The sequence below is a fragment of the Physeter macrocephalus genome, chromosome 10 (genome assembly GCF_002837175.3).
Source record: "Physeter macrocephalus isolate SW-GA chromosome 10, ASM283717v5, whole genome shotgun sequence".
Taxonomy (NCBI): Eukaryota; Metazoa; Chordata; class Mammalia; order Artiodactyla; family Physeteridae; genus Physeter; species Physeter macrocephalus.
The window spans coordinates 71,466,777-71,482,151 of NC_041223.1; the positions used below are offsets into that span (position 1 = coordinate 71,466,777).

At 39.4% G+C, this 15,375-nt stretch overlaps 1 protein-coding gene across 3 annotated transcripts in view; it reads right to left on the reverse strand.

The window, feature by feature from the left end:
* ZNF292 (zinc finger protein 292) overlaps positions 1-15,167 on the reverse strand; it is a 102,477-nt gene extending 87,310 nt beyond the window's left edge. For 2 of the 3 annotated variants that reach the window (XM_055087630.1, XM_028494670.2), the window contains exon 1: positions 14,985-15,167. In XM_055087630.1, coding sequence (XP_054943605.1) covers positions 14,985-15,152 — 168 coding nt within the window. In that variant the 5' untranslated portion in view covers positions 15,153-15,167. Of the gene's footprint in view, positions 1-6,632; positions 6,648-14,984 lie in introns of those variants that run through there. The other variant, XM_055087631.1, reaches the window with a different exon arrangement.
* Between the last annotated feature and the right edge of the window lie 208 nt (positions 15,168-15,375).

Consider the following 15,375-nt stretch of genomic DNA (forward strand, 5'->3'; position numbering starts at 1 on the left):
GTAAATGAAAATAGAATGCATCACACACAGTAAAGATAAGTATTTTTTTGTGATAATTTTGTTTCAGTGGACAACTAAGTGGTGATGGAAAAAAAAGTTACATCTTACTCTGAGCTGAGTAACTCTAAAATCTACAGACTCTCTTGGGTTTCTGCTAACACAAATTTGAGAAACACTGTCATGAGTACTGGACTGCCACTGAGGTAGAAGGATAAAAGCAGGATGTTGGGGGAATTTCACAAACTGAATGGAAGGTTAAAAGCAAGTTCATCAGTTAAAAGGAAAAAGTTGTTCAAATATTAGGACAAGAACTAGGATGTTATTACTAAACTGTACAAGGCAGAGACAACACAAAACACCACATACAGACCAGGTTTAATATTAAGGTAAAGAACCATGGCAAATAAGAGGTTGTTCCACAAACCTTCCAAAGTTACAGTGGAGTGGGATGCCCTTTGTCTATTTGGAAATTTAGATTAGGAAGCAGGAATAGAAATGCCTTTTGCCAATCAAAGAGAAAAGGGGCAATTGGATGTGCTTTGATGACAGAATATGTGTGACAAGAAAGAAAGCAGAGGTGGGGCTATAGAAACAAAAAATTAAAATCTCACCCAAAAAAGTGCCCGGAATTGCAGTGGAGAATAAACAGAAGTGGGATATGTCATAGACTGTTATAAAATTGGTCCCTGAAGAATCACATCTCCCCATACCCACGAAGAGGCTGGGTATGACTACTTGTTGAGCCAATGGGACAAAGGCGAACATGACACAAGCAGAGGCTTGAAAAGCAGTTGTGCTACAGAACTGGCTTTCCTGCTACAACGTAAAGAAATTCAGGCTCCGTTACTAGAGGGTAAGAGTGGAGCAGAGATGAGCCAACTTAACTGGGGCCTCTCAACCAACGCACCAACCACAAGACACATGAGTGAGACCATCTGGGATCATTCAGCCCCAGACAACCTCCAGCTGACTGCAGAACGACCCAAACGACCCATAGACTTGAGAACAGTAATAAAAACGGCTGTTCTTTTAAAGCCACTGTGTTTTTGAGTAGTTTGTTACATGGCAGTAACTGACACAGGATACTTCAAGAAAAACCAAAGGCTCTAACATTCTGAACTTTTAAAAATTTCAATGCCTCAACCTTGGAAGGGTAAGTCTTTAAGTCATGCTCACAGGATTAGTTACAATTCCTTGGTTTGGATCTTAACGCCTTGGTCTGGTTCTAATCTACCTTTTCTATCCGATTTTTCATCCCAACCCATGACGTTTTTCTCCAAGACGCCAGTCTGAAAAGTTGCTCCAGTCTCTGAGGGTTAGTCCCGTCCTCTTCCCACTCTAGCTATCCACATTCAAGACCCAATGTGAATAGTGTTTTCCTTTCCTTTCCTTTCTTTTCCATTTTTAGCTAATGTAAGTAACTTTAAAATGCTCTAGTTTTCTTAATTCACACTCTACTTATTGTATTAATCACTAGATACTTTACTATCTAATAGTATTACTTGCTTAACTATTAACATATGTACCAGATTTTGTAAGCTCTATCCACGCCATAATTCTCCATAGCTCCCTTAGTGCTCCCATATAAGAGGAATTTCAATGTTTAAAATAAATTAAGATGTAACTGATTGAACTTGAACAAACTTCCTTGGCTAAATATATGTAAGGTGGGAAAAGGTAACATTTTTTCCTACGAGGTGCACTGTGCAACTCTAAATGATAAGAGAAACAATGAATCAAGAGGCTCTCCTGGAAAACAATACATAGCTAAAAGTTACACAGCGTATCTGACAAACACATTAATAAAAAGTAAACTTTCCATTTTATAAGCAAGGCTACTCACACACTGATTGATTTTATGAACTGAATTTAAGTGTGGGAGTTGGGAAAAATAAGGTAATTTCTCAACTTTGACAGAATCTCCAGGAAAATAAGTACAGCAGCAGTTTCATACAGTTAAGACCATACATTTTCAAAAATCCTTGGTTTTGCAGATTAGTCATATAAAATATCATGAATGGCAACTGCAAAATACCTCTTCCCTTCCCCCATTTTAATTTAGGATCAAGAAGTGTTAAGAAGGAGGAGGCAAGCAAAATTTGGTAAAGTTTTACAGAATCTCCAGGAAAATAAGTACAGCAGCAGTTTCATACAGTTAAGACCATACATTTTCAAAAATCCTTGGTTTTGCAGATTAGTCATATAAAATATCATGAATGGCAATTGCAAAATACCTCTTCCCTTCCCCCATTTTAATTTAGGATCAAGAAGTGTTAAGGAGGCAAGCAAAATTTGGTAAAGTTTTCCTTTGCTAAAACTGGTATAAGTATATTCTGGAAAGTAAAATTTAATATCTCCAGCATGCAATCATACTAATTATGAACACTTAACAAATTATTTCCCCTGAGCATTACCTCAACTTTTAAAGTTTAAATGACTTATTACTCCCTCAATACCTAAAGTAATTATCACTAATTAACAAGCAAGCTATCTTTTCTTGATTTGAAGTGACCTACAAATTAACTTAAGATAGTCTCTAATAATCAAAAGAAAGTCGAGTTTCTCAAGGAAAATATTTAAGTATTTTCAAAATTTTTGCCTCTACCATTAAAGCTAAGCAAAACATGCAAACAAAAGAATCAACTTGTATCAAACAGATGAAAGAAATATATACAAAGATATACTGTAGCTGCACAATTTAAACAGTAGCTCTCAACAGTTTTAATTTCATTTGTTTCTTATACCAATAAGGCACTAAACACAGTTAATAGAGCCATTAAGGTCTAGGTCAAATCCTACCTTTTTAGTAAAGCCTTCTGTCTGATAACCCAGCCTGATGTGCTTACTACCTATTCTGAACTCTACTGAAATTACTACACATAAAATTAACTTACTCTTCTAAATAACCACCAACAATTAACTGATTAATTAGACACAGCTGCAGACTAGAATAATTACACAGTTTAAAACAGAAAACCACAGATTTACCTGGGCAGTTACAGAATGACCTCAAAGATACCTTTCTTTGGTGAAGAAAAAGATGCAGTATACAGTACGTCCTTATTTTTAAATTTTTTTAAAAAAAGAGTAAACAGCATTTCTGGGAAGACACACAAAATACTATTAGGGGACTGTCTTTGTGGAAGGTGACTGGAGGCCTAGGGTGGGAAGGAGAGCAAGTTTTCAGTGTATGCCCTTTCCCGGTATTTGAATTTTAAAAAACCATTTTAACGTACCACATTTTCAATTTTAAAAAGGGGAATAAAAAATAAAGCAAATATGTTAATGATACACAGCCTTTTGACATCTCTTCAGTTGTCATCTTGAAGTGATATTTAAATCTTATTAGTTTACATCCTACTAGAGTCTCCTGTATCTTACATTCCCTAACATTTAAACCTAGTCCTTGCATAAATGCTTTCTTAAGAGCACAGAATTTCAATTTTATCAAAAGGTCAAATCTCTACTTTAATCAGGATAACTAAGTATGCTGACTTTGCTACCCTCCTTAACCTAGTAAAAGTGAATTGTTTTAATAATTGTTTAAGTAATTGCTCATAATTTCTACTAAGGAAGTAGAAATTTTCAAGTTCAATGTGCACTGAAGCTCAGTGTGTGCACTGGATCTGCTCCAGATTAACTGCATTTCTTAATATAACTATATTAACATGAAAAAGCATAAGGATAAAAACAATCTTAATATATTCTTCTTCTTTCTGGTCACTGTTTCTCAAAAGGGCACTTGTGGGTATTTAGGCAGAGATAAATTTTAATGGGGTGGGACTGTCCTGGTCACTTCAGAAAATGTAGTATCCATGGCCCATGGGCACTAAATGCCAGTTATCACATCCCCAGTCACTGCAGTAACCAAGCAACTGACCCCATGTGTTTCTAAATGTCCTTAAGAGAGAAATGCAGTGGGAAAAAGTACTATGCCCAGTTGAGAAGCTGCTTATATGAATTAAGGTATGAACAAAGGTAAGACGTGTGCGTGTGTGTATGATACACAACCATATTTCCACAACTGCAATTCTACCTTTTAAAATAATTATGTCACCAGAAAGTAAACAACCATAAACAGTCACAACTCATGTATTAATGAACGAGTCATCCAGTCCAGTGTGTAATGCTGTCAACAAACACCATGCTCCAACAAATCATTCTTCAACTATTACGATGGTTAACTTTTTAAATGAAAAATCATTTTAAAATCCTTTTAGAACAATTCTCCTATTGGAATGCTTCTATTCAAACTCCCAAATAAACCACCTTCCATATAAAAGATATAAATCACAGTTTACTACAATTACTTGTCTACCTTCCTCCAGAGACTGTAAGATCCTTGAAGCCAGGGACCATGCTCATGGTTGCCTGGCCCTCGGTGTAGGTATTCAATAACAATGCTGAATGAGTGAGTGAATCCTGGGCTAGTCTAATACAATAAACAGTCCCATAAGTTCCAACTACAATCTGTTTTTATATAATGATACTGAAACAAATAAATGCAATAAATTATTTCTGGTTATCTATATTCTTATTCTAATTTGCTTTTAGGAAAATTAAACATTATCCAGATTACAGTTAGCTTGTAAAGCTATAAGGAAATCTAAGATTTTCTGACAAATACTCCCATATGCCCATCCTCTACCACCTTCCCTTCCTCCTACTCTTAAGCTTTAAGCAAATGTTCATATACAAGTGGGGCATGCTTCCAGGAAGCAACCTAATATAAACAGCAAAACAATACAGTTAACAATAAGAAAAACTTAAATGTTTTTCATTTCTATTTTACTTCTCAAAACTCAAGAAATCTGTTACTATCCTACACTTTATTCATTCAGAAAGAAAAATCTATAAACTAGAAAGAGTAAGCAACTTTATTTCTGTAGGTTTCACTACATTCTCCAGAAACTCACCTTTTGTTGAGGTAAAAAATTCAGAATATAAACTACTTCACATTTAAAAGCACTAAGCATCAACACTTGCAGAATATTAACTCTGAAGCCCACTAACTCTGACAAATATTTATTCATCTTTGCCTCCTTGAAGCATGTGAATATCCCAGTTTTACAGGAAAACCTTAGATAGAAAAAGTTAAATGATAATCTCCAGATTAGAAACGTAGATTTAATTTCTAGCTCCTAGTATTTCTAGCACTGTTCTTAAACTGCTCCAATAAATTCTGTAACTGTTAACCACTGCTCTGCTCTGCTCAACTCGTAGCAAAATGTTAATAATAATGGCTATGATACAATTTTAAAGAAACAACTGTTTCAAGTTACCTCCCATCTGCCAAGACCAAATTGGAAACTTATCATATATATATAAATTATATATATATGTATATATAAAATGTTCTACAGGGGATTTTAAACATCAGATACACTCTACTATTCGAATAATGGAGATCACTTTTAAATGCATTTACATTATTGTGGGATTTTAGTGCATGCAATATGTCATTTTTGAAATCCACAAACCCAGCATTTGTTTTATTACTATTTCATGTAGCACTGGTCAATAAAAACAATTTACATGTTGTAAGACTAATCACTTAAAACTAATACAGGAAATTACCTTCATGCTGACAAAAAGGAATACTGTTTCATACATTAAAAATAATTTTAAAGTGACAAATATCTGATGCTGCACACCCTCCAAATTAAGTCCAACTTGTATGAGATTCCACTTTCCCAGAATTATTAATCCTGATTATAAATATTGCTGGTCAAGTCTATTTACAGCAATAAGCCTTAAATCCATCAGTGGAAACTGTTACCTGAAAAATGTCTTTCAGCAAAGCTAGACTTTAATACTTTTCACTGACTAAAAAGCTAACTTTACTTACAAATGAAAGAGTTCCTTTCATGGGCACCTTATTAAAGTTTTTTATTTTAATCTAAGATAAATTTTTAAAGCTGAAAGACCAATTAAGAATGAGTGGTTATGGTCAGGATAGTGAAATTAGTAAATTTCAACAATTCTTTAAAACTAGGATTCAAAGGAATGACAGAATCTCTAAGTATGCCATAGGTATTCACCAGACCTATATTACCTTAAGTGGGTGGCTTTCACATTGCATTTATTCCCAGACAAGTCACCATGCAATCCCACAAAGTTTGTTTTTTGTTGTTTTGCTTTTTAAGATAACCGCCATCAAATAATTTGCGACAATAAGGTGCACAGAACAATGGAGAATTTCTGGTATGGGATCAAGTATCCCTGATCTTATAAAGAAAGATTTCAGAACTTGGAGGCCAAAAGTTAAGTGAAAATGTGATCTACTCTGAAATGCTAAAACGGTCCACCATTGTTCGACCTTAAGTTCAGTATCTTAACGAAACAACTTCTGTATAATGACATGTTCACAAACTAACTCTAAATGTGACCCGTATGAATTCTTTTTCTTCCTCAAGAAGATAATCTAACCAAAATCTTGACCACAGCCAGCAGCAGCACCTTGAAATTTCAAACGTAACTGGAGGGTAGGTAATCAAGTCCAAACGTAGACACAAACTCCCCGATTTCTATCAAGCAAACAGTGCTATTAACATTCCAAATCCTGGTTAGAACGCAGTTACTGGAAAGCAGTGTCCTTGTGCAAGAAAAGGAAGGAAAGGCCTGAAACTGACCTGAGCACGGGTCCACATGAACCTCAGTCTTCTCCGTTCCACCGGGAAGCCAAACAGGGAAGGCTCCAAGTAATAGGGGGGTGGGGAGACGGGAGAGGAAGGGCAGAGAGGAAACCACACTCCTCCAAGGGTGAAGGCGAAAGAGAAACGGACTCTGGAAAAGCCGCTGCACAGCGACATCCGAACCTAGGATACACATACGGGGACAGCTTCTCTCCACCGAGGAGAGCAACCTTTACCATGGAAGCGGTGCTCCTAGCAAGTAAAGGCAGGAAGGGACAACCTCCGCGCCGCCTACCCCCGAACGTCTCGCCCAGCTAGAAGGGGTCGGCGAGGACTGCTCCTCGGAACATCAACAAAGGCCCCTTCAGTCCTAAGGCGAAACTCGAACAACAAAGGCCCGGAGACAGCGAGAACGGGGCCGGGGGCGGGACGGATGAAAGCAAAAGGAGGCAAAGGAATCAAACCAGTGGGGGCGGAGGCCCGTTGGAGTGGGAAGCCGGGGGCGCGGTAATCCCCAGTGCACAATAAGAGAAGGAGGAAGGGGACCTGGCCTCCATTCCCCCCTTACCCTCTCCTACGGCGGGGACGGCTCCAGTCCTCGCAGTCTGCGTCTCTCGGCCGCGGGGACCGCGCAGTCCCGAGTTCGGGGAAGGAAAGGGGAGGGGGGATTTTCCGCCCTGACCACAACTCCCTTCCCCCAGCCGGGAGCCGCCGACAACAACCGCCACAACGGCAGCCACACAAAGGCGCCTTCCTCGTACTTCCCCGCTCCCGCCCGGGCGGCGGCGCAGACGATGCCAAGGCAGCGAGGACCACCGCACACTCTCACTGTTGTGGCCTCTCCCGTTGTGGAGCACAGTCTCCGGACGCGCAGGCTCAGTGGCCATGGCTCACGGGCCCAGCTGCTCCACGGCATGTGGGATCTTCCCGGACCGGGGCACGAACCCGTGTCCCCTGCATCGGCAGGCGGATTCTCAACCACTGCGCCACCAGGGAAGCCCAAGAGCAGCTTTTAAAGACAATAATAGTAAATGAAAATAGAATGCATCACACACAGTAAAGATAAGTATTTTTTTGTGATAATTTTGTTTCAGTGGACAACTAAGTGGTGATGGAAAAAAAAGTTACATCTTACTCTGAGCTGAGTAACTCTAAAATCTACAGACTCTCTTGGGTTTCTGCTAACACAAATTTGAGAAACACTGTCATGAGTACTGGACTGCCACTGAGGTAGAAGGATAAAAGCAGGATGTTGGGGGAATTTCACAAACTGAATGGAAGGTTAAAAGCAAGTTCATCAGTTAAAAGGAAAAAGTTGTTCAAATATTAGGACAAGAACTAGGATGTTATTACTAAACTGTACAAGGCAGAGACAACACAAAACACCACATACAGACCAGGTTTAATATTAAGGTAAAGAACCATGCCAAATAAGAGGTTGTTCCACAAACCTTCCAAAGTTACAGTGGAGTGGGATGCCCTTTGTCTATTTGGAAATTTAGATTAGGAAGCAGGAATAGAAATGCCTTTTGCCAATCAAAGAGAAAAGGGGCAATTGGATGTGCTTTGATGACAGAATATGTGTGACAAGAAAGAAAGCAGAGGTGGGGCTATAGAAACAAAAAATTAAAATCTCACCCAAAAAAGTGCCCGGAATTGCAGTGGAGAATAAACAGAAGTGGGATATGTCATAGACTGTTATAAAATTGGTCCCTGAAGAATCACATCTCCCCGTACCCACGAAGAGGGTGGGTATGACTACTTGTTGAGCCAATGGGACAAAGGCGAACATGACACAAGCAGAGGCTTGAAAAGCAGTTGTGCTACAGAACTGGCTTTCCTGCTACAACGTAAAGAAATTCAGGCTCCGTTACTAGAGGGTAAGAGTGGAGCAGAGATGAGCCAACTTAACTGGGGCCTCTCAACCAACGCACCAACCACAAGACACATGAGTGAGACCATCTGGGATCATTCAGCCCCAGACAACCTCCAGCTGACTGCAGAACGACCCAAACGACCCATAGACTTGAGAACAGTAATAAAAACGGCTGTTCTTTTAAAGCCACTGTGTTTTTGAGTAGTTTGTTACATGGCAGTAACTGACACAGGATACTTCAAGAAAAACCAAAGGCTCTAACATTCTGAACTTTTAAAAATTTCAATGCCTCAACCTTGGAAGGGTAAGTCTTTAAGTCATGCTCACAGGATTAGTTACAATTCCTTGGTTTGGATCTTAACGCCTTGGTCTGGTTCTAATCTACCTTTTCTATCCGATTTTTCATCCCAACCCATGACGTTTTTCTCCAAGACGCCAGTCTGAAAAGTTGCTCCAGTCTCTGAGGGTTAGTCCCGTCCTCTTCCCACTCTAGCTATCCACATTCAAGACCCAATGTGAATAGTGTTTTCCTTTCCTTTCCTTTCTTTTCCATTTTTAGCTAATGTAAGTAACTTTAAAATGCTCTAGTTTTCTTAATTCACACTCTACTTATTGTATTAATCACTAGATACTTTACTATCTAATAGTATTACTTGCTTAACTATTAACATATGTACCAGATTTTGTAAGCTCTATCCACACCATAATTCTCCATAGCTCCCTTAGTGCTCCCATATAAGAGGAATTTCAATGTTTAAAATAAATTAAGATGTAACTGATTGAACTTGAACAAACTTCCTTGGCTAAATATATGTAAGGTGGGAAAAGGTAACATTTTTTCCTACGAGGTGCACTGTGCAACTCTAAATGATAAGAGAAACAATGAATCAAGAGGCTCTCCTGGAAAATACATAGCTAAAAGTTACACAGCGTATCTGACAAACACATTAATAAAAAGTAAACTTTCCATTTTATAAGCAAGGCTACTCACACACTGATTGATTTTATGAACTGAATTTAAGTGTGGGAGTTGGGAAAAATAAGGTAATTTCTCAACTTTGACAGAATCTCCAGGAAAATAAGTACAGCAGCAGTTTCATACAGTTAAGACCATACATTTTCAAAAATCCTTGGTTTTGCAGATTAGTCATATAAAATATCATGAATGGCAACTGCAAAATACCTCTTCCCTTCCCCCATTTTAATTTAGGATCAAGAAGTGTTAAGGAGGCAAGCAAAATTTGGTAAAGTTTTCCTTTGCTAAAACTGGTATAAGTATATTCTGGAAAGTAAAATTTAATATCTCCAGCATGCAATCATACTAATTATGAACACTTAACAAATTATTTCCCCTGAGCATTACCTCAACTTTTAAAGTTTAAATGACTTATTACTCCCTCAATACCTAAAGTAATTATCACTAATTAACAAGCAAGCTATCTTTTCTTGATTTGAAGTGACCTACAAATTAACTTAAGATAGTCTCTAATAATCAAAAGAAAGTCGAGTTTCTCAAGGAAAATATTTAAGTATTTTCAAAATTTTTGCCTCTACCATTAAAGCTAAGCAAAACATGCAAACAAAAGAATCAACTTGTATCAAACAGATGAAAGAAATATATACAAAGATATACTGTAGCTGCACAATTTAAACAGTAGCTCTCAACAGTTTTAATTTCATTTGTTTCTTATACCAATAAGGCACTAAACACAGTTAATAGAGCCATTAAGGTCTAGGTCAAATCCTACCTTTTTAGTAAAGCCTTCTGTCTGATAGCCCAGCCTGATGTGCTTACTACCTATTCTGAACTCTAGTGAAATTACTACACATAAAATTAACGTACTCTTCTAAATAACCACCAACAATTAACTGATTAATTAGACACAGCTGCAGACTAGAATTATTACACAGTTTAAAACAGAAAGCCACAGATTTACCTGGGCAGTTACAGAATGACCTCAAAGATACCTTTCTTTGGTGAAGAAAAAGATGCAGTATACAGTACGTCCTTATTTTTAAATTTTTTTAAAAAAAGAGTAAACAGCATTTCTGGGAAGACACACAAAATACTATTAGGGGACTGTCTTTGTGGAAGGTGACTGGAGGCCTAGGGTGGGAAGGAGAGCAAGTTTTCAGTGTATGCCCTTTCCCGGTATTTGAATTTTAAAAAACCATTTTAACGTACCACATTTTCAATTTTAAAAAGGGGAATAAAAAATAAAGCAAATATGTTAATGATACACAGCCTTTTGACATCTCTTCAGTTGTCATCTTGAAGTGATATTTAAATCTTATTAGTTTACATCCTACTAGAGTCTCCTGTATCTTACATTCCCTAACATTTAAACCTAGTCCTTGCATAAATGCTTTCTTAAGAGCACAGAATTTCAATTTTATCAAAAGGTCAAATCTCTACTTTAATCAGGATAACTAAGTATGCTGACTTTGCTACCCTCCTTAACCTAGTAAAAGTGAATTGTTTTAATAATTGTTTAAGTAATTGCTCATAATTTCTACTAAGGAAGTAGAAATTTTCAAGTTCAATGTGCACTGAAGCTCAGTGTGTGCACTGGATCTGCTCCAGATTAACTGCATTTCTTAATATAACTATATTAACATGAAAAAGCATAAGGATAAAAACAATCTTAATATATTCTTCTTCTTTCTGGTCACTGTTTCTCAAAAGGGCACTTGTGGGTATTTAGGCAGAGATAAATTTTAATGGGGTGGGACTGTCCTGGTCACTTCAGAAAATGTAGTATCCATGGCCCATGGGCACTAAATGCCAGTTATCACATCCCCAGTCACTGCAGTAACCAAGCAACTGACCCCATGTGTTTCTAAATGTCCTTAAGAGAGAAATGCAGTGGGAAAAAGTACTATGCCCAGTTGAGAAGCTGCTTATATGAATTAAGGTATGAACAAAGGTAAGACGTGTGCGTGTGTGTATGATACACAACCATATTTCCACAACTGCAATTCTACCTTTTAAAATAATTATGTCACCAGAAAGTAAACAACCATAAACAGTCACAACTCATGTATTAATGAACGAGTCATCCAGTCCAGTGTGTAATGCTGTCAACAAACACCATGCTCCAACAAATCATTCTTCAACTATTACGATGGTTAACTTTTTAAATGAATAATCATTTTAAAATCCTTTTAGAACAATTCTCCTATTGGAATGCTTCTATTCAAACTCCCAAATAAACCACCTTCCATATAAAAGATATAAATCACAGTTTACTACAATTACTTGTCTACCTTCCTCCAGAGACTGTAAGATCCTTGAAGCCAGGGACCATGCTCATGGTTGCCTGGCCCTCGGTGTAGGTATTCAATAACAATGCTGAATGAGTGAGTGAATCCTGGGCTAGTCTAATACAATAAACAGTCCCATAAGTTCCAACTACAATCTGTTTTTATATAATGATACTGAAACAAATAAATGCAATAAATTATTTCTGGTTATCTATATTCTTATTCTAATTTGCTTTTAGGAAAATTAAACATTATCCAGATTACAGTTAGCTTGTAAAGCTATAAGGAAATCTAAGATTTTCTGACAAATACTCCCATATGCCCATCCTCTACCACCTTCCCTTCCTCCTACTCTTAAGCTTTAAGCAAATGTTCATATACAAGTGGGGCATGCTTCCAGGAAGCAACCTAATATAAACAGCAAAACAATACAGTTAACAATAAGAAAAACTTAAATGTTTTTCATTTCTATTTTACTTCTCAAAACTCAAGAAATCTGTTACTATCCTACACTTTATTCATTCAGAAAGAAAAATCTATAAACTAGAAAGAGTAAGCAACTTTATTTCTGTAGGTTTCACTACATTCTCCAGAAACTCACCTTTTGTTGAGGTAAAAAATTCAGAATATAAACTACTTCACATTTAAAAGCACTAAGCATCAACACTTGCAGAATATTAACTCTGAAGCCCACTAACTCTGACAAATATTTATTCATCTTTGCCTCCTTGAAGCATGTGAATATCCCAGTTTTACAGGAAAACCTTAGATAGAAAAAGTTAAATGATAATCTCCAGATTAGAAACGTAGATTTAATTTCTAGCTCCTAGTATTTCTAGCACTGTTCTTAAACTGCTCCAATAAATTCTGTAACTGTTAACCACTGCTCTGCTCTGCTCAACTCGTAGCAAAATGTTAATAATAATGGCTATGATACAATTTTAAAGAAACAACTGTTTCAAGTTACCTCCCATCTGCCAAGACCAAATTGGAAACTTATCATATATATATAAATTATATATATATATATAAAATGTTCTACAGGGGATTTTAAACATCAGATACACTCTACTATTCGAATAATGGAGATCACTTTTAAATGCATTTACATTATTGTGGGATTTTAGTGCATGCAATGTCATTTTTGAAATCCACAAACCCAGCATTTGTTTTATTACTATTTCATGTAGCACTGGTCAATAAAAACAATTTACATGTTGTAAGACTAATCACTTAAAACTAATACAGGAAATTACCTTCATGCTGACAAAAAGGAATACTGTTTCATACATTAAAAATAATTTTAAAGTGACAAATATCTGATGCTGCACACCCTCCAAATTAAGTCCAACTTGTATGAGATTCCACTTTCCCAGAATTATTAATCCTGATTATAAATATTGCTGGTCAAGTCTATTTACAGCAATAAGCCTTAAATCCATCAGTGGAAACTGTTACCTGAAAAATGTCTTTCAGCAAAGCTAGACTTTAATACTTTTCACTGACTAAAAAGCTAACTTTACTTACAAATGAAAGAGTTCCTTTCATGGGCACCTTATTAAAGTTTTTTATTTTAATCTAAGATAAATTTTTAAAGCTGAAAGACCAATTAAGAATGAGTGGTTATGGTCAGGATAGTGAAATTAGTAAATTTCAACAATTCTTTAAAACTAGGATTCAAAGGAATGACAGAATCTCTAAGTATGCCATAGGTATTCACCAGACCTATATTACCTTAAGTGGGTGGCTTTCACATTGCATTTATTCCCAGACAAGTCACCATGCAATCCCACAAAGTTTGTTTTTTGTTGTTTTGCTTTTTAAGATAACCGCCATCAAATAATTTGCGACAATAAGGTGCACAGAACAATGGAGAATTTCTGGTATGGGATCAAGTATCCCTGATCTTATAAAGAAAGATTTCAGAACTTGGAGGCCAAAAGTTAAGTGAAAATGTGATCTACTCTGAAATGCTAAAACGGTCCACCATTGTTCGACCTTAAGTTCAGTATCTTAACGAAACAACTTCTGTATAATGACATGTTCACAAACTAACTCTAAATGTGACCCGTATGAATTCTTTTTCTTCCTCAAGAAGATAATCTAACCAAAATCTTGACCACAGCCAGCAGCAGCACCTTGAAATTTCAAACGTAACTGGAGGGTAGGTAATCAAGTCCAAACGTAGACACAAACTCCCCGATTTCTATCAAGCAAACAGTGCTATTAACATTCCAAATCCTGGTTAGAACGCAGTTACTGGAAAGCAGTGTCCTTGTGCAAGAAAAGGAAGGAAAGGCCTGAAACTGACCTGAGCACGGGTCCACATGAACCTCAGTCTTCTCCGTTCCACCGGGAAGCCAAACAGGGAAGGCTCCAAGTAATAGGGGGGTGGGGAGACGGGAGAGGAAGGGCAGAGAGGAAACCACACTCCTCCAAGGGTGAAGGCGAAAGAGAAACGGACTCTGGAAAAGCCGCTGCACAGCGACATCCGAACCTAGGATACACATACGGGGACAGCTTCTCTCCACCGAGGAGAGCAACCTTTACCATGGAAGCGGTGCTCCTAGCAAGTAAAGGCAGGAAGGGACAACCTCCGCGCCGCCTACCCCCGAACGTCTCGCCCAGCTAGAAGGGGTCGGCGAGGACTGCTCCTCGGAACATCAACAAAGGCCCCTTCAGTCCTAAGGCGAAACTCGAACAACAAAGGCCCGGAGACAGCGAGAACGGGGCCGGGGGCGGGACGGATGAAAGCAAAAGGAGGCAAAGGAATCAAACCAGTGGGGGCGGAGGCCCGTTGGAGTGGGAAGCCGGGGGCGCGGTAATCCCCAGTGCACAATAAGAGAAGGAGGAAGGGGACCTGGCCTCCATTCCCCCCTTACCCTCTCCTACGGCGGGGACGGCTCCAGTCCTCGCAGTCTGCGTCTCTCGGCCGCGGGGACCGCGCAGTCCCGAGTTCGGGGAAGGAAAGGGGAGGGGGGATTTTCCGCCCTGACCACAACTCCCTTCCCCCAGCCGGGAGCCGCCGACAACAACCGCCACAACGGCAGCCACACAAAGGCGCCTTCCTCGTACTTCCCCGCTCCCGCCCGGGCGGCGGCGCAGACGATGCCAAGGCAGCGAGGACCACCGCACAGCCGCCAAGCGCTCGCTCGCCCTCTTCCCCCTCTAGCAGGGGGAAAGGGGGAGGGGACCCCAGGCGCCCTCACCTGGCACAGCTGCTGACAGTACTCCGTGGCCGCCTCCACGGCCGGCACCCGGCTCTCCCGCAGCTGTCGCTCCAGCTCCTGGAGCCGCTCACCCAGGCGCTGCAGCTCCGCGGCGCAGCCGCCTCCGCCGCGACTCAGCCTCTCCTGCTCGGCCTCTTCGTCCGCCATCTTCACACCCCGCTCCGTCGCGTACGCACCTGGGTCACGTGATAACACAATGCCACGTTCGGCGGGGTCACGTGCCGGGCGCGCTCGCACGCCGCCGAGCACGTACAAAGGGCCCGGTGGGGAGGATGGGGGGCGGGGAGAGTGGCGCGAGGGAACCCGAGGGAGGTGAAGGGAAGGGGAAAGGCGGAGGGCGGGGTTGGGCGGCGCGGAAAACCGCGGTTTA